General features: G+C 37.1%; 1 protein-coding gene across 8 annotated transcripts in view; it reads left to right on the top strand.

Moving 5' to 3' along the window:
* The window catches only part of CDH18 (cadherin 18), a 966,744-nt gene that overhangs the window by 675,588 nt on the left and 265,243 nt on the right, over nucleotides 1-25,913 (top strand). For all 8 annotated transcript variants that reach the window (XM_070056895.1, XM_051853855.2, XM_051853858.2 and 5 more), the window contains one exon: nucleotides 4,409-4,892. In XM_070056895.1, coding sequence (XP_069912996.1) covers nucleotides 4,665-4,892 — 228 coding nt within the window. In that variant the 5' untranslated portion in view covers nucleotides 4,409-4,664. The remainder of the gene's footprint in view (nucleotides 1-4,408; nucleotides 4,893-25,913) is intronic.

The raw sequence follows: 25,913 nt of genomic DNA, 5'->3' as shown, positions 1-25,913 counted from the left end.
GAAAGACATTATCTTCATAATCCAGTCAGAAAACAAATGTGCCTCTTGCCCTCAAGGGAGATTCTCTCTGTGTCTGGCTTTACAAGCACCCTTGGAAAGATAGGAGGAAGCAAAGCTGGCAAAGCCTCTTGCTCAAATCATGTGCAGAAACACAGAAGACTCAAAGAGAATTTTCTCCCCAGATAGCAAAATCTTTATGGAAAAACAACCTTTAATCTAGGCCTTGGAGAATAGGTTTAATTAAGTGGAGTTAAGCAGCTAAGCCTTTGAAAGGCAAAGAAAGTTGAATGGACTGCCAGGGAGGAATGTCAGTATATGCCCGTGTACTGTTTTCATCAGTGTCTCCAAGAAACTTAAATATGTATTTCCTAAAGAAAAATGAATTTGCAAAAGTTAATTTTTATTTATGTTTAGCTATTTCTTTTATCTTTCAGAGACAAACAAATTAAAATAAGTAATTAAACATTTTAAAAATCAAAGAAATTAAGAGAGGTAGTTTCTGTCCCTTGGAGAAAAAACAACTTAAAAGAACTAATAATTAGGCTTGAAAATTCAAAGGTCTTAATGACAAGTAGTAACTTCTGGGGTAAATGTGAAAAACCTTTTTTTAGGAACAGTGTGTCCTCAGAGCTCTCAGAAGGCATGACTGTTCCCAAGGTCTACCAATGGCTAATGATTTCACTTTCATGATATGAGTAACATCATAAAAAATCATTTGGAATTGATACACAGCTATTAAATAATTTCAAAAAATAGATGAACATGATTGAAGATAAATCAATGAAAACTTTTTATTCATAAATGGCAAAATGACACTCAGAGAATAAAATAGCAATACAAATGTGATAGCTTTCTGCAAATTGAACATTTGATGTCACAACTCCTAATTTACAGTACAGTATAATTATTTCCACTGCTGCAGAGGGATTAGCTATAGAAGCAAACAGACGCTGGGGGCAAGGTTGGATCATAGACTAAATCTTGAACAGTGGGCAAGAATCTCCCTTATACATTTTTAAAATATTTCTTTTATTTATTTGAAAGAGTTACAGAGAGAGGTAGAGACAGAGAGAGAGGTCTTCCATTTGCTGGACGGCCACAACGGCCAGAGCCGCACCAATCCGAAGCTAGGAGCCAGGAGCTTCCTCCAGGTCTCCCATGTGGGCGCAGGGGCCCAAGCACTTGGGCCATCTTCTACTGCTTTCCCAGGCCATAGCAGAGAGCTAGATCTGAAGAGGAGCAGCCGGGACCAGAACTGGCACCCATTTTGGATGCTGGCGCAACAGGCCAGGGCCTTAACCCGCTACGCCACAGCACTGGCCCCTCCCTTATATATTACTTCATGTGATTATTTGTTTGGAAACCATGTTTTTGTGAGTAGTACAGTTATACTTTTTTCTTTTTTTTTAAGATTTATTTTATTTGAAAGGCAGAGTTTTAGAGAAGCAGGGAGAGGGAGGTAGAGGGAGAGGGAGGGAGGGAGAGAGAGAGATATCTTCCATCTACTGCTTCACTCCTCAGATGGCCGTATTGGCCAGAGCTGTGCAGATCTGAAGCCAGGGGCCAGGAGCTTCTTCTGGTCTCCCACACAGGTGCAGGAGTCCAAGGACTTGGACCATCTTCTACTGCTTTCCCAGGCCATAGCAGAGAGTTAGATCGGAAGAGGAGCAGCCGGGACTAGAACCAGTGCCCATATGGGATGCTGGCACTGCAGGCGTGGCTTTCCCTGCTATACTGCAGCACCAGCCCCTGGTTATAGTTTTTCATAAGAGTGGATTCTATGTTTTCAAACCTTTGAAGTCAATGTTAGCTATGGAAAGCAGCTAAATAAGTTTATTGGAAGAATATTGCTTAGCCATCAAAATTGATGAGGGTGCTTAAGAATCAGATTTGAGCAGTGCAAGCCCCAGAATAGGTTAAATAGTAAGAAACAACACTGCATACTGGCTATTGAATTTATGTATCTAGAAGGTCTCTTAAATTCATGTACTGCCATTGGACTATCATAGCTGTTGAACTGACCGTGGCTGTATCTGGGTCTTCAAAACATTAGCACTATCATGAGGAATTTCTCAGTTGTTCCTACATTCACCCACCATTTGCTTCAGGATGTGGAACATATAACTTATAGGCATATGTCATTGGCATAAGATGTAAAGAGCAGGATCAAGTGTGCTCTTATTTGGTCCTTAAGTGTTTAGTAATAAGAGTTTGGGTGCTTGTCTTCAAATTTCACTTGCTGAAATACTGCATGAAACAAAGGATGTTCGAATGTTTCTTAGTCAAAAAGTGGGAAATATCTGCCACATGTTTCTTCATTTTAGGCTATGGTTAATTCATTATTATTACATTTCCATCCTTTCTAAGTTTGAGGTAGTGCCAGGAGTTCTCATGTCTGAACTTTTGTTCTGTCATTCTAAATGAACCTGTCTTCAAAAGCACAGTAGTGATATTTGCATTTTAGTTTTCATTCCACAGTGCCATCTTTTTCACTGTTCATAATTGTCATAAAAGAGTCATAAACATAAAATGCGTATATAACTTAACATGCACTAATGCATTCTTGGAATGACACAGAAGATCAACACTGTAAAGAAAACACTCATTTTACATATTTGTAATGCATTTAAAAAGCCATTTTCTTCACCTTCTGCTCATGAATTATGCTTTGTTAAACAACTTAGTATAAAGGGCAAAGATGTTAATTTCATTTGAAAATCTCACCAAATTGTGTGAAAGTATTAAGATAACAACACCTTCTATATATTCGTCAACTTGGCTTCCAACAACGAGGACTTAGATAAAAATTTTCTTGTTTGAAATTCATGACTTGAAAATTAAGAATAACTTGGCAAATACAAAAAGATACAAAGTCATCCCAATAATTGTTTGGGTAGATTGGAAAGTATGTTGCAAACAATTATTCCAGCCACCAGTTTTAATAAATGAGAAAATTTTACTTGAAGAAATTGTATTTTGACATAAATTCAAATTTTAAGCAACTTGTCAAAAAAAGAGACTCACATTTATCTGACTGCCTTTCCAGTGCTCTCATCGAGTTGGAGCTAGAATAGTGTTGCTCTGTTTTGTATGTTAGAATAGTTCTTGAGTCATTTTAATTCAAATCAATGAAAAAGATATGTTCGTCTTCATAAGGTATTTCAGAACTTAAATTTTATATTTTAAAATGAAATTTCCAAGCTAATTCCATACAGTTCTTGCACTGCTGTTGAATAAATCATTATTAATAATAAATCTATAGAAAGAGGACTGACAGAGAAAAATACCCTATCTGGGACACCATGTAACTGTCATCTTCAATTCTATATAAACATCTTTTTTCAATTGTAGAAAATAATTATGCTATGACTATATTTTTTAAACATTAATTATATTGTCACATAATTATTATAATTCATTCAAAGCTTCATTTCTGTGCTAATTTAAAGGGTTGAATTCCTTGCAATGAGAAAGTGATTCATTTAATAGTTTTTACTAGATAGAATCACCATATTCTTGAATCAATATAATTTTTCTAAATATCTTCAAACATATATACATGAAAATTATACCAAAATTTTGATATGTTTTGAATAAAGTGATAATTTTGGAGTTATTCTTATTTCTCCAAAATTCACATCACTTGTCTTAAGAACTGTTACTCAAGTTTTACTTTTCTGTCCAATTTTTCCAAAGCTTAATTTCAAGTCCTCATCATTTATTTTGAAAATCAAAACATTATAGCTGTTCACTTTTTGCCACTTATCTTTTTTTCTTTTGATCTTTTCTATACACAATGGCTAAAATTATGCACTAGAAATCAAACTAGTGGTATCATTCTCAAGCTTCAAAATCTTTCTTTTGTATAAAATTCATGTCATAGAGTGCTGTATGCAGAATCTGTCAAAACCCATGCAAAGCTGTGATTCACCCAAATGGTGTCTTGCTAAGGCATAACTGACAATCTGTTCCCAAGCATAGTTTCATGTTCAGGTTATAGATATTAATTTTTCCATGATCTCTTCTTTTGTTTCCTTCTAGTTTACTTATAAACGTTTTAAGAACCTATTTGATTGCTGTGATCTTCTGTGACAACTTTTCAACCTTTAGAGGAATTTTGTTGAAGTTCAGTGAGTCACATTTACTCAGTAAATAATCTGTAGTACATGCAGCAAATTTATGTTATATCTAACAGCAAAAAGACAATCTTTATATCTATAGGTGAGATTTCAAATACAGTTGAGTATTACATATATAGAGCTTCATGTAAAAATGCTGTGACATTTGTATTTGCATATGTTCTTGGCTTACCTGCATCCCACTGCAAAAAAGATGTAATTTGCATTCAGATGAAATAGTTAAAAATTACCATGTTTTGTAATGTATACATTTTTTCTCTTTTCCTTAGGTAGAAAATGGTTGCCTATGTTCACCTACTGTGAAGGGTTGGAATCAGACAACTACAGCTTTGATTCTCCAAGTATTTCAGGATGTAAATATGGTCTGACCTTTCCCTGAAGGGTGGTGAAATCATGGACACGCTAGACAATTTACTTTGGACTGTCCTTCCAAAAGATGTTCTAGCTTCTCTCTTGAATGCTCATTAAGCGTTTGTAGCTGACAAGGAAAAGAGGGAAAACTGTGAACTGGAAAGTTATCTTACAATGAGAATTACGAGCACTTCTTGCATCTGTCCAGTCCTAGTGTGTCTCTGTTTTGTGCAGAGGTGTTATGGAACTGCTCACCACAGCTCCATCAAGGTGACCAGAAACCAAACAAAACACATTGAAGGTGAAACCGAAGTCCACCATCGCCCCAAAAGGGGATGGGTATGGAATCAGTTCTTTGTTTTAGAAGAACACATGGGACCAGATCCACAGTATGTTGGCAAGGTATGTTGTGTGTTGGTTTTTTTTATTTTTCTCTTGGTAAATTGTGGGGAGAGATAAGGGTGGAATCAGATGAGGATTTGGAGAGACAGGAAACATGTAGTGAATTATGTTATACAAATCTATTCCTTATATTAGATAACTCCAAATGATGATGATAAAAATGACCTTTACCGATCACATCACTTAGCTTTGAACATTGGTCCATGCATTCTGGACTGAATGCTCTTTAACTGGTATTTTACTCTTCTTTTCTTGCCATGTAAAGTGGACTGAATTAAACACATGATTAAGTAATTTTGTTTTGAATACTATAAAATATCTTAATGTCTATCATGTCACTTATTGAAACATATCTTTATAGTTAGTGGGCATGAAGCTGAAAAGAATATACTCTATCATGAGTTATAATATGTTTACCTTATCATGACACAGCCTTTTAAAACACAAGATATTTTCCAAATCCCAAAACTAAGTTCAATTAAAATATTGAGTTATTTTCAATATGGTTTAAATAGGCACTTGAAGTATAGGATATTGTTAAAGTTTCAAAAGAACGACTGACAAAATAAGCAGTATTTTCAAAAAAGTTCCTGTCTTTCAGAAATACAAAGAAGATTATTACTTTGCTTATCAGCACTTTCAGGAAACTCTGGGCTTAGTAACATGGGAGAGCTGGAGCACCAGTCAACAGTACTGCAGCCCAGTGCAGGGAGTGGGAAGTCTTCTGATTGATTGATGATGGCAGGAAGCAACCACTCTTGGGAGGGTTCCATACCTGTGGGAAAAACAGCAAGAACATTATTAGAACCTCCGTGATGGCAGGCTCAGGGGCTCTTATCCCCATGACTATTTATTCTCATTTTAGCACTGTTAGTACTAAAAAAAAAAAAAAAAAGTACTCTATCCAAGCCATGGTGCTTCCCTTATGTGTAGGCAGTGCAGGCTCACAAGCCATCTGTTCTCTTCCTTGTACAACAGTGATTGGCTTGCAGCTGCATTTTTCCACATAACACAGAAACTATGGAGTTAGAGAACTGAAATAATTCTATCATATTTATATGAATACGGAAATGAAATCAAAGTTCCTGTTCAATGCATTATATGTTGAATTCCTGGAAAATGATTTTTGTATGAACTTCTTTTCTGTAATCTTTCAACCTTTAAAAAGGATTAAATAGTTAAAAGCAAAAAGACAAATGCTCCTTTTGGAGTAAATTGAGAGGAAAAATACATTACTATTAAAATATTCTGCATATTTATTGTCATTTTAATTTAACTAAAGAACAGAAACCTAATTTTCTGAAAAAAGAGAGGGGAAAAAGTCAAATAACTTATCCTCTTTGGCACCCTGATTTTTGTCAAATGACAAAATGTCAACAGAAAAGACCAAGTCTAAGCCATCTTTCAAAGATCGCATGTCATTGAGCATATTGCTAATCCTTTTAGGTGAGGATTTTTGGAGGCTTGTGATGGAGTTCAAGTGGGAGTCTATGGAACTGATTTATGTCCTGTTGTTTGTGGTATTGATGGGCAAATTAACACATATAATGATTCACACACTCCTTTCTGGCATGGGGCTCCTCACTCTTAGTCTTTATTCTAATCTGCATGTATGGGTGATTCTAACTTAATTCCTCATGCCTACAACTGAACCCACCATACAGATATAACTGTAACCATTTTATAATACAAACTACAAATGTCAACAATTCCAATATGCTTAAAATAATGCCTCCTTGTGTCATTATTTTAATGTGTTTAGAAAATGTATATCTCACACTAATAAATTCATAATGAGATAGAATTTTTCATGGTACTCATGAATAAAAGAATCTTCACAATTTCAGAGGCATGAGGAGGGCTATCTCCAAAGACACAAAAATAATCTCCTCAGGTCTCTCCAAACCAAAATTTCTCACAGGATTTGTCAAGAAAAAGAAAATAATATTGCTAACATGCAGTTCTAGTATTAAACTAATACTACTTTGTAGGTGTACTAGGTAAGTTTAGTTCAAATTATCTTTGAGTTCTTGATTATAATTTTGTATATTTGTAGCTATATTTCACATCCTTAAACTATGTTACTGGACATTTAATTTGAGCTCATGACTAACTGTTTTGAAACAGACTAGTCCTATATCTTGTGGTAGTTTTCATAGTCTTTTCTCATTCATTTATTTAGTTTATTATGAGGGAATTAATTTCTACTTGGGGGAACCTCCATAAGCACTAAACACTGTAGATCTCAGGTACCTTATGTAAAATTGTATAAATTTGAATATATTCTACACATATTCTCATATAGATCAGATCATCTCTAAATTACATGTAATGTCTAACACAGTATGTTATATAATAGGATTTACTTTGTATTTTAGGCCATGATGATGAGAAAGAGTCTGTACCACGCTCATTTGAGTTCTACTTTTATTTTTCCAAATATTTTGGACCTGTGATTACTTGAATCTTCTGGATGGCAACATGAAAATGTGGAGAGCTAAAACATGCTGTTTCTCTTTCTCTGTGTCTCTCCTAAGTAATCCATGCTTCTTTTAAAAAATGTAATGGCCATGAGAAATAAAATGCCCTAATTAGTGTAGGGAAATGTCTCATGAAAACTTAGGGTAAGGCAAGCATAATGGCACATTTGTTAAAAATAATTCATTTCCTCCTAGACCACATTATGTAGTAATTAGTCATTGTAATTTAAAACAATGTGCTACCACTTTTCCAAAAATTATTTTAAAAATAACAGACTAGTCTATTTTTCATTTTTAAAAAAGCTGAACAATGCTGAATGAATTCCATTATATCATTAAATTTAAGCTATCACACACTTCCAACAATTCATGTCCTACATTATACCTGTCATTGGAATACCTTCATTGTCTTCATGAGCTAATAATGGTTTGTGTCAAAATGAGATGGATTTGAACTATAGCAGCTCTATTTACTCTGTAACTTTCAATTGACAAGTCTCTTAATTCTCTGCATCTTAATTCTCTGCATTTGTTTGCATGTAAATCTTTGAAATATAGTTGGCATTTATTGCTAATTAAAGTATACTATAAATTTTGGTTTGTAGTTTAGATCAAGGGTCATTTAAACTACAGTTGTGTATCAAGTCCAAATTTTATTGTCCAGATCCAATGATGGTTTTGTTCTTATTTTTTATTTTTAAATTGTTGGTGAAAAATTCAAAAGAAAATGTTTTTGTAAAACCTGGAAATTATATGAAATTCAAATTTCAGTGTCCACAAAAAATGTTTTAATGAAACAGAACCACATTTATTCATTTATGTATTATTTATGGTTGCTTTCATGCTACAATGACAGAATTAAGTAGTTGCAACCAAGAGCATATAACTTGAAAAATTGAAAAATATCCATTACTGGAGCCTGCACTAAGGTGTAGCAGGTTAAGCTACTGTATCCCATATGGGCATCAGATGGAGTATGGGCTGCTACGCTCCAGATCCAGCTTTCTGCTAATGTGCCTGGGAGAGCAGCCTAGTATGGCCCAAGTGGTTGGGCCCCTGAACCCACATGGGAGACCTGAATGAAGCTCCAGGCTCCTGGCTTCTGTCTGGCCTAAACCTTGGCAGTTGGAACCATTTGGGAAGTGAACCAGTGAATGGCAGATTCTCTGTCTCTGCCTCTGCCTCTGCCTCTTCCTCTCTGTAATCTGCCTTTTGAATAAATGAAGGTATTTAAAAAAAGAAAAAAATATTCAAAACTGACCATTTACAGAAAACATTTGTGAGCCCCTAATAAGATGACTACCTTATTCAGGATACTGAGATGCATTGTAAGGAGGTTCTCAGTCCATTTTATCTTTGTAGACTCTTATACATGCACTACCAATCACTGTGTTTTTGTAATAATCAAATGTGGTAATTCCCAGGGATGTGATTTGAGCCCTGAACTGAAATATTTTCCAGCAATGTTAATGGCTGTGATGCGTATTTTGTTTCAAATTATTGAAACAAAAATCTCTGTAGTTAATCGGTGCTTGTATCCACAGGAGTGTTTTCAGTCTTCATCCCCTTCAGTTGTGGACTTCCCTTTCCTCCATAGTTAATTAGTATTTATTAACTCTGGTATCATTAATGTTGTTTTGTGCCACTACATGCAATAATGTAATAAATACCCTGGTTATATTTACCATACAGGTAGTTATGACTGTAAGGCAGTTTTTTTTAAAAGACCTATTTACTTATTTTAAAGGTAGAGTTACATAAAGAGAGAGAGAGAGACAGACAGATATACTTTCCATCCGCTGGTTCACTCTCAAAATGGCTGCAATGGCCAGGGCTGGGCCAGGCTGAAGCCAGGAGCTTCTTCTGGGTCTCCCATGTGGGTGCAGTGACCCAAGAACTTGGGCCATCTTCCACTGCTTTCCCAAGCATATTATTATGGAGCTGGATCAGAAGTGGAGCAGCCAGGACTCCATCCAGCACCCATATGGGATGCTGATGTTTCAAGCAATAGCTTAACCCACTTGCCACCTGCTGACCCCAGGGAGATTTTCACAAGTTGGGTTTTGACTGAAAGATGAATGTCAATCCACCCCCCAGAGGTGTTGTACTATTTTACACTTCTTCCAGTGATGTGTAAAAGTGACTGCTTCTCCACATGATGCCAATAGATGCAGCTGTAAAACTTGGATTTTGCAAATTTAATAGGTGAAAAAATGGTGTCTTTGTATTTTTTAATTTACATTTCTCTTATGAATTAAATTGATCATTTTTTACTATTTATGGGAGTTTTTTAAGGTTTATTCATTTTTTTATTGAAAGGAAGAGAAACAAAGAGGGGAGAGAGAGAGAGAGATCTTCCATTTTCTGATTCACTAAATAAACACCAACAGCTGGGACTGTGTTTGGACAAAGCCAGGGACCCAGAACTCACGAGGGTAGCAGGGACCTATATACTTGAGCCATTACTTGTTGCCCCTTAGGTAGTTCATTAGCAGGAAATTGGATTGAAAGTAGAGGTGGGATTCAAATCCAGGGGCTTTGATGTGAGATGTAGGCACCCTAAGGAACCTCTAGGCTGCTGCATCACAACACTGCTCTAATTTATTTTTTATTAACTGACCCTCTATGGCTCTTCTTCAATTTATAATTTTTCTTCTCTTTATCAATACTTCTCATGATAAGTATAATAGTTCTTTGTCAGAGATATGTAATTAATAAATTTCACAGTTACCAGATGTTTACTTATTAGAAATTAATGATTTTACTATGGTAGTTCTTAGTATTTGTTGACTGAAACTGTATTTTTATTTTATCTGGATTCTTCTGAGACTTGAGAGTATTGGTCTTCAGAATAAGTCACATGGAAATAGTGTATTTTTTCAGCCCTTAATACTTTGCTCACCTCTATGGGAAAATTTTTTGAGTTTTTATTTTTAACACTTGGGTTCTTATTTTTAACCACTGTCTATTAGCTATATTGTGTGTGTGTGTGTCTTTTATCTGTCTACTAATAGAATAGATTCTAGATATTTGAGTTGTAATTGCAAAGTGAGTTGACTTTTAATAGAATGATGTTAGGAATATTAAAGCATATGTAATTGATATAATTTATATAGGAAGACACATATAAAATCATGCCTGTAAAATGAAGCTTCTAGAAATATACTTCTGTCTTTCAGATGGTAACTATGTGTGATTAGCTAGACATTGTGCCACATAAATACATATAATTTCCACTCAGAACATTATATATGACTTGCTGAGCAGGCCAGTTATTATTCTTTAACAAAAAAGAAACTCAAAGCTTAATCCAACATATCTGTGCAGGGGTGTTGTTCACTTCGCAGTTTTGAGAACTAAGAGAATAGAAATAAAAATAACAAATAAGATGTAAGAGACCACCAGCTGTGCTCCTCCTTAATGTGTTGTAGGCTAACATATTCTAATCTGTTTAACAAAGTTTCCTTAGGCTATCAACTGTAATTATATATTATTATATATATTGAAGATGAAAATAATAAAAATTAATGAACTTATTTTTCTGAATAAGGAAATGGATTGTGTTATCCAAAGACCTTATACATAAAATATTAATTACTTTCCCCTTTTCATGATGTATTTGTTTATTACCTTGTTTTCTAGAATACTGTCCATATTTGTCATTGTTATTATAATTATTTAAGCATCATATCTTGATTAGATTTAGCCCAGTTATCACAGATCTGTTCATGATGTCTTCTTCTTGGTTTCTTTTCCTTATATCCTGTGTATCCATCTTCTTGTTTACACAGTATGTTTCCTGTGTGAGTCTCTGTCCAAACTCCTCTACTTTATTTATTTATTTATTTATTTATTTATTTATTTATTTTGACAGGCAGAGTTAGACAGTGAGAGAGAGAGAGACAGAGAGAAAGGGTCTTCCCTCCGTTGGTTCAACCCCAAATGGCCGCTACGGCAGGCACGCTATGGCCAGCGCGCTGCTCCGATCCAAAGCCAGGAGCCAGGTGCTTCCTTCTGCTCTCCCATGCAGGTGCAGGGCCCATGGACTTGGGCCATCCTCCACTGCACTCCCGGGCCACAGCAGAGAGCTGGCCTGGAAGAGGAGCAACCGGAACAGAATCCAGCGCCCCAACCGGGACTAGAACCCGGGGTGTCAGCGCCACAGGCAGAGGATTAGCCAAGTGAGCCACGGTGCAGGCCTCTTCTTTTTCTTCTTCTTCTTCTTCTTCTTCTTTTTTTTTTTTTTTTAAGATTTACTTTTATTTGCAAGGCAGAATGACAAAGTGTGGGGAGGGGTGAGAGGGAGAGAGAGAAACAGAGAGAGAAACTGTAACAGAGGAAGACTTTCCATCCAGTGCTTCAGTCCCAAATGCCTGAACAGCCAGAGCTGTGCCAGGCTGAAGCCAGCATCCAAGAGCTCCATCACGTCTCCCATATGGGTGTCAGGAACACAAATACTTGGGGCATCATCTGTTGCCTCCTAGGCACATTGATGGGAAGCTGATTCAGAATTGTGGAGTAGCCGATCTAAATGCACATAACCATATGCAATACGGGCTTCCCAAGCATGGCTTAACCTGCTGTGCAACAAAATTACCCCAAATTTCTCCTTTCTAAAGTGACTTTCTGTTAACTTGATATTCTGTTTAAAGATTCTATCTCCAAAGATCACATTTTGCGGTACTGAGGGTTAAGACTTCAGCATATGCATTTTGCTGAAATAGAATTGAAGTCATTAATAGTCTGGAATCAGTAATTTTTGTGTAACTACTAGGATTTTCATCCTTGTATAAATATAAATTATTTCCTTGAATTTGTTGTTTCTTCATTTGTTGTTTCATTCTGAATCTTCCTTTTAACATAATTTCTTTCAGATCTATCTCTAGCTAACTAATTTACTATGCAAATTGATTTTTTTGTGTGTTCTTTTATTTAAATATGAATATTGGCTTGAACATATCTCTATATTTCTGGGATGTTTTCTTTTCACATCATCACATGTTATTTTATTTTGAGTTTTACTTCTTCTGTTATTACTTTATTTTAAGCTACCTATTTAACAATCTCATTGAAATTTCCAATTTGTATGCTTCATACACATACACATACAAATCCACACACAATGTGTGTATAGGAGGGGTCTCTACTCCGTCATGGAGATTTGATTCTGGTACAACTTTTAAGTTTTTATATACTCCGGTCTTCAGTAGTGTGTGATTAATGGGAATCAGTGGGGGCCGGCGCCGTGGCTCATTTGGTTAATCCTCCACCTGCGGTGCCGGCATCCCATATGGGTGCCAGGTTCTAGTCCCACTTGCTCCTCTTCCAGACCAGCTCTCTGCTGTGGCCCAGGAAGGCAGTGGAGGATGGCCCAAGTGCTTGGGCGCCTGTACCTGCGTAGGAGGCCAGGAGGAAGCACCTGGCTCCTGGCTTCAGATTGGTGTAGCTCTGGCCATAGCGGCCATTTGAGGGGTGAACCAATGGAAGGAAGACCTTTCTCTCTGTCTCTCTCTCTCTCTCACTGTCTAACTCTATCTGTCAAATAAAAAAAAAAAATGAATGAGAGCCAGTGACTGAGAACAGGGGATTTTCACTCTGTCCCTCCAAACTAGAGTTTTGAGAAATATTCATGGAGAGCTACTTATCTTTTGGTCTGTTGACAGCAAATGTGTTCATAGTCTGAATAAACATCAACTTTTATTTCTTCACTAATGACAATTGTCCATAAATTGATACTGAACCACAACAACTTTGAAATAAATAATTTCATCTGTATTATAAGTATGGTTTTTAATTTCTCACAGGAAATTTCATTTATGTCAAGAACTCTCATCAGGAACAAGCTTCCTTGCCATCCTTTTAGGATGATAAGTAGTTAGATCATCTAGTTTACTTTTCATGGATCTTTTTGCAGGTGTGCTGGCTTGCTTCAGTCATCTCTATTCTAATTCTATGCCTGGAAGAGACTCAAAGTCTTGTTTTCTGATCTTCAGGAGACATAAAAATCAAACCCTTGGTGTCCAGGTTCTGTACTGTATTTAATTCCCCTGAGAAGAATTCAGCTAGCTGCTGGTTGGCAGTGACCTCCCTGTCACTATGACCTCCTTTTCATACTTCTCCCCCAGTGGATTATCTTTCATTATTTCTAGCTCAGTTCCATCATATTCTAACTTTTACTCCTTATACACTATTTCTTATTGACTTGTCTGCCAATTTAATGATCATACCTTGCCTCAGGTTTATCTTTGTACAGAAGCAAAGTTTAGATTGGATAATCTTTTTAACACTGCCTCTGGATACGAATAGTAGTATTCATTCATCATGTGGCAATACTTTCATGCAGATGTAGATATGAAATATTCTCAAAATATGAAGTAGAAATATCTATTCCCAACTCCTTATTTCTTTAAGACTCATTATAGAACAATGTATTTCAAGATATATTTGCAGTAAGGAATGATTATTTTTAAACATATTATTCTCAAAATCTTTCCAATATTTTATTGACTTCTATACAAGAACATTTGAATATTCAATTTCACTGATACTTATATAACAAAGCAATTTTAAATCTCTGTGCATTGGACTTTCAAATATATGCAGTGTTATTTTTGTTTTTATTGGTTGTTTGTTTTTAGCCTTACAGAACACATGTTTGTTACAAAGAATCACAGAATAAAATGTAACCAATCATTTCCTCTAGAGTTCTGTTTCTAAATAGCATCTTCTCATCACTATTTTCATAGAGATTAGAGAAGTATATACTGTGAGATATTTCTCTATAAAGTAAAACATTAAATATATAATGTATGGGCCGGCACCGCGGCTCAATAGGCTAATCCTCCACCTAGCGGCGCCGGCACACTGGGTTCTAGCCCCGGTCGGGGCACCGGATTCTGCCCCAGTTGCCCCTCTTCCAGGCCAGCTCTCTGCTGTGGCCAGGGAGTGCAGTGGAGGATGGCCCAAGTGTTTGGGCCCTTCACCCCATGGGAGACCAGGAGAAGCACCTGGCTTCTGCCTTTGGATCGGCGCGGTGCGCCGGTCACAGCGCGCAAGCCGTGGCGGCCATTGGAGGGTGAACCAACCGCAAAAGGAAGACCTTTCTCTCTGTCTCTCTCTCACTGTCCACTCTGCCTGTCAAGAAAAAAAAAAGTATACAATGCATGTGACATCACTGTATTGACACATTTACTGTTAAACAATCATTCTTGCTTTTCTGCAAGTGACTGGATTGCAGGAAAGAAGCATTCAGAAAATAAATGTATATTCAGTTCTTCAAAGGAGTTAACATATAGAAAAGAACAGTAGAGCATAATTTGTTAATTTGTGTTTTAATAATGATTCAAAGAATAATATATTTATACACCGTGTAATGTATTATGAACATAGGATAACACTCTGGACATGATTCTAATAGATATCAGCAACAGATAAAGTAAGGAATGTTGGGTAGGTACCCTTGACTGTGCTATGGTGTGAATCTGTGATCTTGCTAAATCTAACTTCTCTGTCACTCTGAATTTCAAATAAATCAATGAATCTTTTAGGAATAAAAAGAAAGAAACATCAAAAGATACTTGGTGGAGAAGGGAATTCTGGTTAACAAAGTTCTCATGGGAAAGAGAAAACCAAGGCTACAAAATGAATATGCGAGTAAAATCCTTAGAGGAAGTGGAAACAATGACTGGGAGTAGAATCTTGTGTAGACAAAGAGATAGAGTCTTAAGGGGGAAGTATTGGACAATAAAATCTGATGCTTGACTGAGAACATAATATTTGTATGTTTACCTAGGAGCTTACTAAATTTTATACCTCAGAAATTATTTTGTCTTGACCAGCCTCAGTGGTGTTCAAGAACTGAGCCATATTCTAATGAATTTAATAGTAACTCAAGAAGGCAATAAATGAATGTGAATACGTGGTTTTTGGTTTGTTTACTTTTTTATCAGGCATATTTATCATCTTTAGCACTTTTAATCATTGCCAAACTGTCATTAGTAATGCATAGCATGAAAGCAAACATTTAGCTTAGTTGTTAAGATTTAAGATGCCACGGTCGGCGCCGTGGCTCACTTGGTTAATCTTCCACCTGTGCCTGTGGCGCCAGCATCCCATATGGGCACCGGGTTCTAGTCCCAGCTGCTCCTTTTGCAGTCCAGCTCTCTGCTGTGGCCCAGGGGGTGGGAGTGGTGGAAGATGGCCCAAGTACTTGGGCACCTGCACCCACGTAGGAGACCAGGAGGAAGCACCTGGCTCCTGGCTTTGATCGGCGCAGCACTGGCTGTAGTGGCCATTTGAGGGGTGAACCAATGGAAGGGAGACCTTTCTCTCTGTCGCTCTCTCTCACTATCTAACTCTGTCAAATTAAAAAAAAAAAAAAAAAAAGATTTAAGATGGCTTGATCACACATGGGAGATCCTGAGTGTGTTTCCTGGCTCTGGTTCCCGACTCCAGCCTTCTACTAAGGTAGACTTGGTGGGCAACCATGATGATTCAGGTCATGGGGTTTCTGCCACTCTTGTGAGAGACCTGGATCCCTGACCCCTGGCTTTGACTTTGGCCCAGCCACAGCAATTGTGGGCATTTGGGGAGTGAACAAGCAGATGGTAAAATGAACTCATTTGATCTGTCTAGTACTCAAATTTTTAAAAATGCAAATAATCCAGACATGTGAAAACTTGCATATTCTTTAATATGCTGCTTATTCTGAACTCATCGCCTCTGCTTCAGTGACTGATCCAATAGTTACATTGAATGATAGTCTCCTGCAGGCTATTGAAGGAAACCATCTGAAAATGACTTAATAATGGATTTATTGGTTTGCATAGCTGAAGAGTAGAATAGCCTTTGGGCATGTGTAAAATCAGAGACACAAATGATGTGATCTGAATTCTAGAAAGTCTGCAGACTTACAAAATTATTTGAGGCAGATTCCTAGGAAATGTAGAAGATGGGTGTTTGGTATAACAGTAAGATGTCATCCGTGGCACCTGCAGCCTATATCAGAGTGTGTGAGTTCCAATCTTGGCTCCATTCCATATTTTAGCTTCCAGCTGATCTGCCTCTGGGAGTCAGGTGATGGACTGAGTGATTGGGTATGGGTGGGTGCCATTAGGTGGGAAACTCAGGCTGAATTCCTGCTCTTGGCTTCAGCCTGGCCCAGCCCTGGCTGTTTTAGGTATTTGGGGAGTAAACCACCAGATGGAAGATCTATCTTTCAAATAAAAATAAGCCAACTAAACAAAGCTTTAAAAAAAATCCATCATTTTTGTCTTTTATAAAAAAGAATTTCCTTGATTGAAGCTAGATATAGAGGAATTTGAAGTGTCCAAATGATTGTCAGTTCTAACTTTAGGATCTTATAAAAACTCCTATTTCTAGATACTAGAATCTTTTGGTTAAAAAAAAACTTCATTGATTAACTTACGCTAAAATATTAAGCATTTAATTATTGAAATCATACGTCCATCATATGTCCTACTTATGATTCTTATTGGACTATTTTCAAACCATGCCTAGAACTAATGACAGACAACCTCTGCCAAATAGATTGTTTAGGCTTCTCGGTAAAATGTTTGGGATTAAAATTGAATTATCATCATGGATTTAGATCACTGCTCTTCTATGTAACTTTCCGTAATCATGACCATTGTTTTTATCTGCCCTGTTCGTTCTGATAATCACTAGCTACATGTAGCTACTGAATATTTGAAATGTGGCTAGTTCAACAGAGAAGTTAGATGTTTACATTTCAGTATTTAAATATAAATAGCTACTTGTAACTATTGGCTACATTACTGGACATCACATGTTTACCGTAACCAGGAAGAAAACCTGGGCCACAATTGCAGAATATATGCAAAAGTAAGGGCTTGGGACACTCACATAAATTCATATGTATATAGAGTAAGAGGTATTTCAAGATAAACTCCAATAGGTAATATATATTAAAAAGATAAGGCGATTGGAGATATCAAGCGTGACTTTTTCTCTTCGATTGAAGTAGTCTATATTGTTATCATTTACTTTATTTGTATGTGTGAGAGTGTGAGAATATATATGAGTTCTTGTGCCCAAAGACATGGTTTAGATCACCATGGCTGTAACAGAATGTGACTCCTAGTAATTTAAGTGTAAGGATAAGTTTCTAGACGGATATGGCTACCTTCCCCAAATAGAAGAAAGGCCAGTGTATCAAAATAAATTGGAAACCAAGGAAGGGTTGGTAGCTACAATAAATGCCACTAAGTTGATACCCAGGAGACCATAGCCTGTGGCACTTAGAGTGCTACTGCTATTGCAACAGTGTCCTTATACACATTCATGATTAACATTTTGTCTTCCCTTTGATCTTTATATCATTTGGTAAAAATTTGAAGCTCCAGATAAGAAAAGATGTTGGCCTAAGGTAAGTAATTTTAGAGTGATCCTATTGTCCAATAGGGAAGATACAAAACTTCCTCCTAAATTTTCCATAATTCAGACAGAATTCTGTCTTCTAATTGGTCCATGGTATATCATCAGTTCTCCAAATGTCCATAAAAGGCACCTTATACATAAATGCACACATATGAAAACATGCCTAGCATAGAGCTTAATATAATTCCTGAACTCTATGGGAAAGTTTAATTGGCCTTTTGTATCATTTTGCCTAATATGTCTCTAAGGTAAATTAATATGATCCAACCTATTTGAAATCCATGGGAATTCTGGATATTTCGAGACCACTCTCTTTCAATTTTGAATTTACTTAATTATCAACCAACTTGCTTTGAAGAATGTGATTTTACTTGTGTGTGTGTGTGTGTGTGTGTCTTAAAAAGTAATGATTCATAAACTTGTTCTGGAACATCTTGTCTGCTTAGTAATTGCTTGTTCAGTTCATTAACTGCTTTGCATGCATGGGTTCTCTCTATTGTTACATTAAAATTATGAGAAGTATTAAACACGTTTATAGTACTCAAAGCAGTTTTAACTATTTTTAATTAAAATAAAAGAACACTGGTAATAGTGTTATAGCATAGTGTATTATGCCACTGCTTTCAATGGCAGCATCCCATATCAAAGTGACAGTTTGAGTCCATTCTGCTCTACTTCTGTTCTAGCTCCTAATGTAGCAGATGATGGCCCAAGTAACTTGGGCTCATGTCAGGTCATGAGTGACTAGGAAGGAGTTCTGGGCTTCTAGCTCTGGCCTGGCTCAGCACTAGCTTTTATGGCTGTTTGAGGGAGTGAATCAGTGGTTGGGGGATCTCTTTCACTCTGTCTTTGCGTTTCCTCTCTTTTTGCCTTACAACTAAATAAATAAACATAACCAAAAATAAAAACAGTAAGCAGAAAGGAAATACCCTAGAGTGATGTGTATTTTGCTTGGAATTACATTTCCCTTACAAACTTAATGAGTTTATATGGGGTTCCTTCTTCTTAATCTAGAGTTGCCATTGTTATTCTTGTTCTTTGAACTCTGTTATTATTGTCCCACTGAATTAAATTGACCATCAGAAATTTTCAATTTTATTACTATTTTACAAACTTTAGATAGAGTAACATAATAGCTACTTACATATCAATTATCAGCACAAACAACATGCAGTAAATATTAATTTGTTTCCACGTGAGTAGTGTCAGTATGCAAGGCATCTTGTATGCAAGTGTCAGTATGCAAGAGTCAGCTTGCAAAGCAGACCAAAGACTCTTTCTGGAGAGCTATGAATGGGCATTAAGTTATTTTCTATCCTACACTTAGCAGCTGCATTTTTCTGAGAATCTACAAGAAGTGTTGAGAACAGGAGTTCGGTATACAATAAATGTTGGTTGGTGTATCAAAAATAAAACCTGAAATTGCTATATATTTCTATGAAATAAATATCAATAAGTCTATGGTTTTCTAACTTTTTTGTACATTAGAATCGGGTGTGTGTGGGCTGACGCTTGAAGCCCCAGTCTGCATGGCTGGCATTCCATATGGGTGCTGGTTCAGGTCCTGGCAGCTCCACTTCCAATCCAGCTTTCTGCTATGGCCTGGGAAAGCAGTAGAAGATGGCCCAAGTCCTTAGGCCCCTGTACCCATGTGGGAAACCTGGAGGAAGTTCCTGGCTCCTGGCTTTGGATGAGCACAGCTCTTTCCATTGCAGCCATCTGGGGAGTGAACCAGCAGATGGACGAACTTTCTCTCTCTCTCTGCCTCTGCCTCTCTGTAACTCTGCCTTTCAAATAAATACTTATTTGCTGAAATTGTCATCAATATTTCACTTATTTCAAGAGAATCTGTGATTTATTAGTGAAGTACTTGTCCAGAGAAATCTAAATTTCAATTAATTTTCCTGTTGGCTTTGATTGCCTGCTTTCATTCAATCATTCAAGTTGTGATTTTTTTTTGTTGTTCTTGGTATAGCAGGTGATTTTTGTACTAGTTTATAAACACTTTTCCAATTACGATAGCATAGTCATAGATGTTTTTAAACGTTCTTTTTAGCTGTCACATCGCTTGCTTGAGGTTTACCATGTATGGGCCTATTGTTGTGAGTTGTAGCTGAAGTGGCTGTGCCCATGTGATGTAATTCGGATCTGCTTGGTTTATTTGGAGTCATTGTGGTCTTTCCCAGTCACAACACATACACCCAGAGAAGGCCAAATGGGTTTTCCTAGGCCATTTTGTAAGGAGTTTCTAGGTGGAGGATTCCTGTGAAAAGATCGCCTTACTTTGACCTGCTTCTGTGATGTCCTTGAAATGGTATGAGGAATCTCAAAACTGTGACATCATCACACAGGTTCCGAGATCAAGCCACGTGGTATTAACCCTCCCCAGGTCCCTCTGCCATCTATCTCAGTGGCTCTCTGTGGAAAAGAGGAGTCACATCTCTAAGGCAGCAGAATGCTTCCACTGACTGCTTATTCTTGGTGGGGCTCTCAAACAATGCTTCTTGCTAGGAAGTCCTGTTTTCTTAGGGTTGCCAGAGGACTTATGTTTCTTCTTAGAGAAGAGTGAGCTTACTGGGCTGCTTTCTGCTATTAGGTTGGGAGTCAGGAAACACCAGGATGGGGTCATTTTCTTTTGGGGCAGAGGATATAGGAAGCCTGGTATGGCAGGCATAGAGTTACAAATAAAATCTTTTTCTTTCTGGTACTCTTTAGAATTCACCTAAGTTTTTGGTCGGTGCTATGGTATAGCAGGTAAAACTGCCACCTGCAGTGCCAGCATCCCATATGGGCACTGCTTCAAGACCCAGCTGCTCCACTTCTGGTTCAGTTCTCTGCTAAGATGCCTGGGAAAGCAACGGAAAATGGCCCAAGTACTTGTCTTCTAAAACGTATCCCGAGTCTGTCTGCTTCTCTTTTGTCAGTCCTCTCTACTCTAATTGACTTTTCCCCTGTGCCCACATAAGAGACCTGGAAGAAGTTCCTGGCTCCTGGCTTCAGATCCACTCATCTCTGGCCATTGTGGCCATTTGGGAAGTGAACCATTGGATGAAAGATCTCTCTGTCTCTGCCATTCTCTCTCTCTGTAACTTTGACTTTCAAATTTGTGCTTATCAGAAAGAAACATGGAAAAATTGATTTATACCATCTTATTTTAGCTAGAAATCTCAAATATACTTTATATAATAAATTACCTTATTTGTCAGTCTGAGGACTTATTTATGAATTTATATTACTGGGTGTGTGGGATTCTAAATTTGTATTTTATGCATTTTTAAATACATAAGTGCTACTAAGGGACAGGCCTTGTGACTCAACAGGTTAAGCCCTTGCTTGGGGCTCTCACGCCCCATATCTGAGTGCTTGCTGATGTATTGTCTATTCCACTTGTGATCTACTTCCTACTAACGTACCTAAAAAGGCATCTGATGGTGATTCAAGTACTGAGATCCCTGCCATGCATTTGGGAGACCAGACTCCTGGATTTAGCCTTGCCTACCCCTGGTTGTTGTGGCCATTTTAGGAGTGAACTAGCACATGAAAGACCTCTCTCTTTTTCTCTTTGGCTCTCTCTCTCTCTCTCTCTCTTTCCTTCCTTCCCTCCATCTCTCCCCCTCTTTCCTTCTCTCTGACATTATGCCTTTCAAATTAATAAATGGATACATCTCTTTAAAAAATTAACACATTTATGTGTTGCAATACATTATGACTTATATCCCCATTATAGACAAAACAGAATTCTTTGGGTTGTAGTTTCATCTTGATTATTCGATACATTTTCTAAAATGTGTATCTGTGGAGCCAAATTTCTTCCAGAATATATCCAAAGTAGCATCAGATTACCCATTTCCATACTCTCATTCTCACATCCTCTCTCAACTCTCAAAAATACAGTACCAAGATGCTGGTTTTTATTGATTTCACCATATGTCTTTCCAAAGCCTAAACTGCAGACAAATTCTATTTGTTTTCTTATCCTCTTAACCTTAAATTGCAATCATTTTCATTTTCTCATTTATATAAACAACAAAAAACCCATAATGACTTCAACAATGGGAAAAAAGATAAAATGTTTTACCCTAGAATCTTTCTGAGTAAGTAAACCATGATACTATTTACTTTTGACAATCCTAGATTACACTGATGACTTCTTATAATTAAATATAGTGTACATTTAATTATAAATTTTACAGTCAGCTTAACTCTTGAGCAACAAACACTTGTTCCTGGTGCAATTCCAGCAATATTGGTAAAATGACTGAAAACATAGCTTATCAGTTTTCAGCCAGTTTCAAAAACCAATTTAATAGTTATACTTCTTATTTTGAAATTAGTAAAATAATAATTAACACTGACTATTTCATGTTAACCCTAGGCTTAAGGTCGGTAACAAGTAGAATAATTTTAACCAAAAAAGAAAGCCCCGAAAGAAACTATCTGAACATGAACTACTTATCTAGGTTATTTGTGTTGTCTTTAGAAGGAAGAAAAGCAACATACTAGCAATGTAATAGTTGAGGAATTATACAATCATTAGATTTGCTTTCATAGTAAATAGATCAGCAGCAGTAGTTCAAGAAGTACCATCTTTACCATTTGTTGATTGCCCGGGGTCCAGACTCCAGAGCAGTCATATTGTTCCACTATGCTGAATACCAAGCCATAAAGGTTATTAAACTAACAGTGAAATAAATTGGAAGAATCATACTTGTTATTTAAGGCATTCACAAGTGATTTGTGCATAACTGTCTAAATGACTTGCCCATCTGTTGAAGCAGAAATAAAATGTCTGCCACAGTTGATGCATCTCTATGGCACAGTATAAAATTATTTGGTTACATGGTGTATAGTTCTAATGTTACATTCATTCAAGTCTATATTCAAATGCCTATTGTCATACTTTGTAGCTATTTCACAAAGTTCTGCATCATCATTTACTTGTGGGCCAAATTTGGTGTAATGGCAGTTCTTCCAAAAGTCCCAATACAGAAAGCCATCTTTTTATTTATGATTTAATTAATTAAGATTCCTCAGAAATAGAAGTAGTAGATTGTACATGCAATAGAAGATAGACAAATGGAGAAATAGATAAGCAGGGCATTTATTATGAGAGTTGGTTCACACGGTTACAGGCCTCAGAACCATGGAGTCTGCTGGTCTAAATTGTGGAGTCTCAAGAGTTACAAGTTCTGATGCCTGAGGGAAGGAGAGGATGGATGTCCTAGGCCTAGAGGATAGAGACAAAGTCTAGCTGTCATCCAATTTGTTCTTTTGTGCAGGCCTTCAACAGCTAGGATGCTGCCTGCCCACAATGAGGAGGACAGGCCTTCCTTTCCAATTCACCAAGGCCAATCTCTTCAGGAAACCCCCTCAAAGAAGCACCCAAAAATGATATTTTGTCAACTGAGAGTATACCTGAGACTAGTCAGGATGACACATTAAATTAACCATCACCCCCATCAACTAAAGTGCAGAGGTCAGCCATGTTCCTATTTTTCCATCATATGTGGGAAAAACAAATAGGTACATTTTAAATCCCTGAATAGTCTTCCAAAAAGCAGTCTGTTGAGAAACACCACACAATAAAGAGAGAATATCTCAGGGTATTGACTTGCCTTAGCTAATGTAGATGAATACATAAATCTATTTCTTTTCTTCTGTTTCTGTTGTATTTCTTGTGAGGATATGATTCACATTCCAGGTTTGAAACGGAAAATAAAAATAGAGCACAGTTTGGCTTCTGCTGTGTCAGATAATTACTTTCAAAATTCTGTAATTGAAAAAGCCAATAGGGATTGAACCTGTGTTTTTGTTGCTGTGAAACAGAAATTGTGTCGTGTGCAGCTGTAGGATTTGACTGATAGTGCTGCAAGTCCCCTTTCCACTTGGTGAGCATGAACGGCTAGCTTATTCAGTTACAAGTGATGGGAAAGCTGCTGGAGGAAAGATAATTCTCAAACATGTCTTCATATAGTATAGATACTGTATATGCAATAGGTTTCTCATTTTACATACAGGGAACAAAGCTTAGGATTTTTATTCTAGTAAATATGTGGTGAACAGGTGTGCACATGTGTGTATGCATGTGTGTGCTAAGTGCAGTATTGTTGATAGGCTCAGTGTTATGTGTCTGAAGTTTTTCACAGTGATATTTACTGCCACATATAATACCATCCACATTTCCATATGAGGACACTGACTCTTTGTCAGGCTTTATCTGGTGAGACTTAGAGATTTATATTTGTAACCCAAAAATGTTTGCAGAGCCTCAGTCTCCTATAGGTGATATGAACTTAATATACATGCATGGAGATTTACTGCTATCTCTAAATTAATCTTTTCAAAACTGGACTCTGGCTGGCGCCACGGCTCACTTGGCTAATCCTCTGCCTGCAGCGCCGGCACCCCTGGTTCTAGTCCTGGTTGGGGCGCCGGACCCTGTCCCGGTGGCTGCTTTTCCAGTTCAGCTCTCTGCTGTGGCCCGAGAAGGCAGTGGAGGATGGCTGAAGTCTGAGGGCCCTGCACCTGCATGGGAGACCAGGAGGAAGCACCTGGCTCCTGGCCTTGGATCACCGCAGTGCACCGGCCGCAGTGCGCCGGCCCTAGCCACCATTTGTGGGGGTGAACCAATGGAAAGGAAGACCTTTCTCTCTGTCTCTCTCTGTCTAAACTCTTCCTGTCAAAAAAAAAAAAAAAAAAAAAAAAAAAAAAAAAAAAAAAACAACCCTGGACTATAAGTCTCTCCTAATGTAGGCTCATACCCAGTTTTCCTGCAGCCTCCTCTTTCCAGTAATTAGGCTTCTGTCTACACGACGCTCCAGTAACACACTTGAGAGTCATTCTTGACACCTGCTTCACACTCATCTCCCCTTAGACCTGATTGGTCAGTGAGTTCTGTCAGCTCCTAGTCTAAAACATCTCGAGTCTGCCTGCTCCTCTCTCATCAGTGCTCTCAAGTCTAATTGACTTCCCCACCACCTTTCACCCAGAATGCTGTAGCAGCTTCCTCATTGTTATCTCCCTGCCCCCTTGCTCCATGTAAACTCCTCACCCAGCAACCAAATTGATCCTTTGTAAACAGGTATCTGCTCACAACATTCTAGGGATTAACATCATTCAGTGGCTTCCAAGTGCATTTAGATTAAATTCCAAATCCCTAACACAGGCTAAACAACATGATTGAGTACTACTTCTTTTCTCTTTTTAACAACCACTTGTTTCTTATACTCTCTCTTAGAAATATCTATGGTTCTTTTATGGAACTTACCGAATTAAAATGTTGTATCTGTGTATTAACATATGAATGTATTACAGGTTTCTAAAACACATGTGCAAATGATAGATCTTCTGTTGATTGTTATGCCCCTGCATTCTCAGCACATAGCCAAACACTGACAATAGTCGATACAGTCATTTAATAAATGAAAGCAAAAAGAAAGAAGTAGGTGGGACAGTAAAGAAGGGAAATTTCGTAATTTACACATGTGATAAAAGGAAGAATTGGAATAGAAAGATCGCCTGATTTTCATCATGTATGATTTCATTCCTTCTATTATATTGACTAGAAGAGTTTAGGATTTGAAATTTGAAAAATTAGGAAGTGTTATGGAGGAGCATATGGAAGGCTTATGGGATAGCAGATGTATACTGAACATATATTCAGCTTATGAAAAGAGCTCGACATTTAGTCAAAACCAAAAACAGCACATGAGCTTGGTTGATGTGGAATTATATAGAATGCTTGTCTATTTTACAGTACATAGATGAGTAATAACAATAGTGCTAATTATATTTAACTATATAATATATAATTATAAGCTATGCATACGTATTACATAATATATAAACTTCATAGGACATTTAAATCTATATTCACATTTGCTCTATAGTTATAACTATATATATCTATATATATATAACTATTGCTGATAGTTTTACTAACATTACTTGTTTACAACCTTAAACAGAACTGAGGAACTGTACTACTACAGGAAAACATAAGTTCTTGGATAGTAACTCCAGTAATTGGAAGAATGTGAGAGGGTCAGTTAGCTGGTGCCTCTCCTATAATTTTCACCCACATTTATGAGGAAAAGAAGTTGAGATGGTTCTTCCTACATGT

Source organism: Oryctolagus cuniculus, chromosome 14 (assembly GCF_964237555.1).
Source record: "Oryctolagus cuniculus chromosome 14, mOryCun1.1, whole genome shotgun sequence".
Classification (NCBI taxonomy): domain Eukaryota; kingdom Metazoa; phylum Chordata; class Mammalia; order Lagomorpha; family Leporidae; genus Oryctolagus; species Oryctolagus cuniculus.
This window is presented reverse-complemented; position numbering and strand designations above follow the sequence as displayed.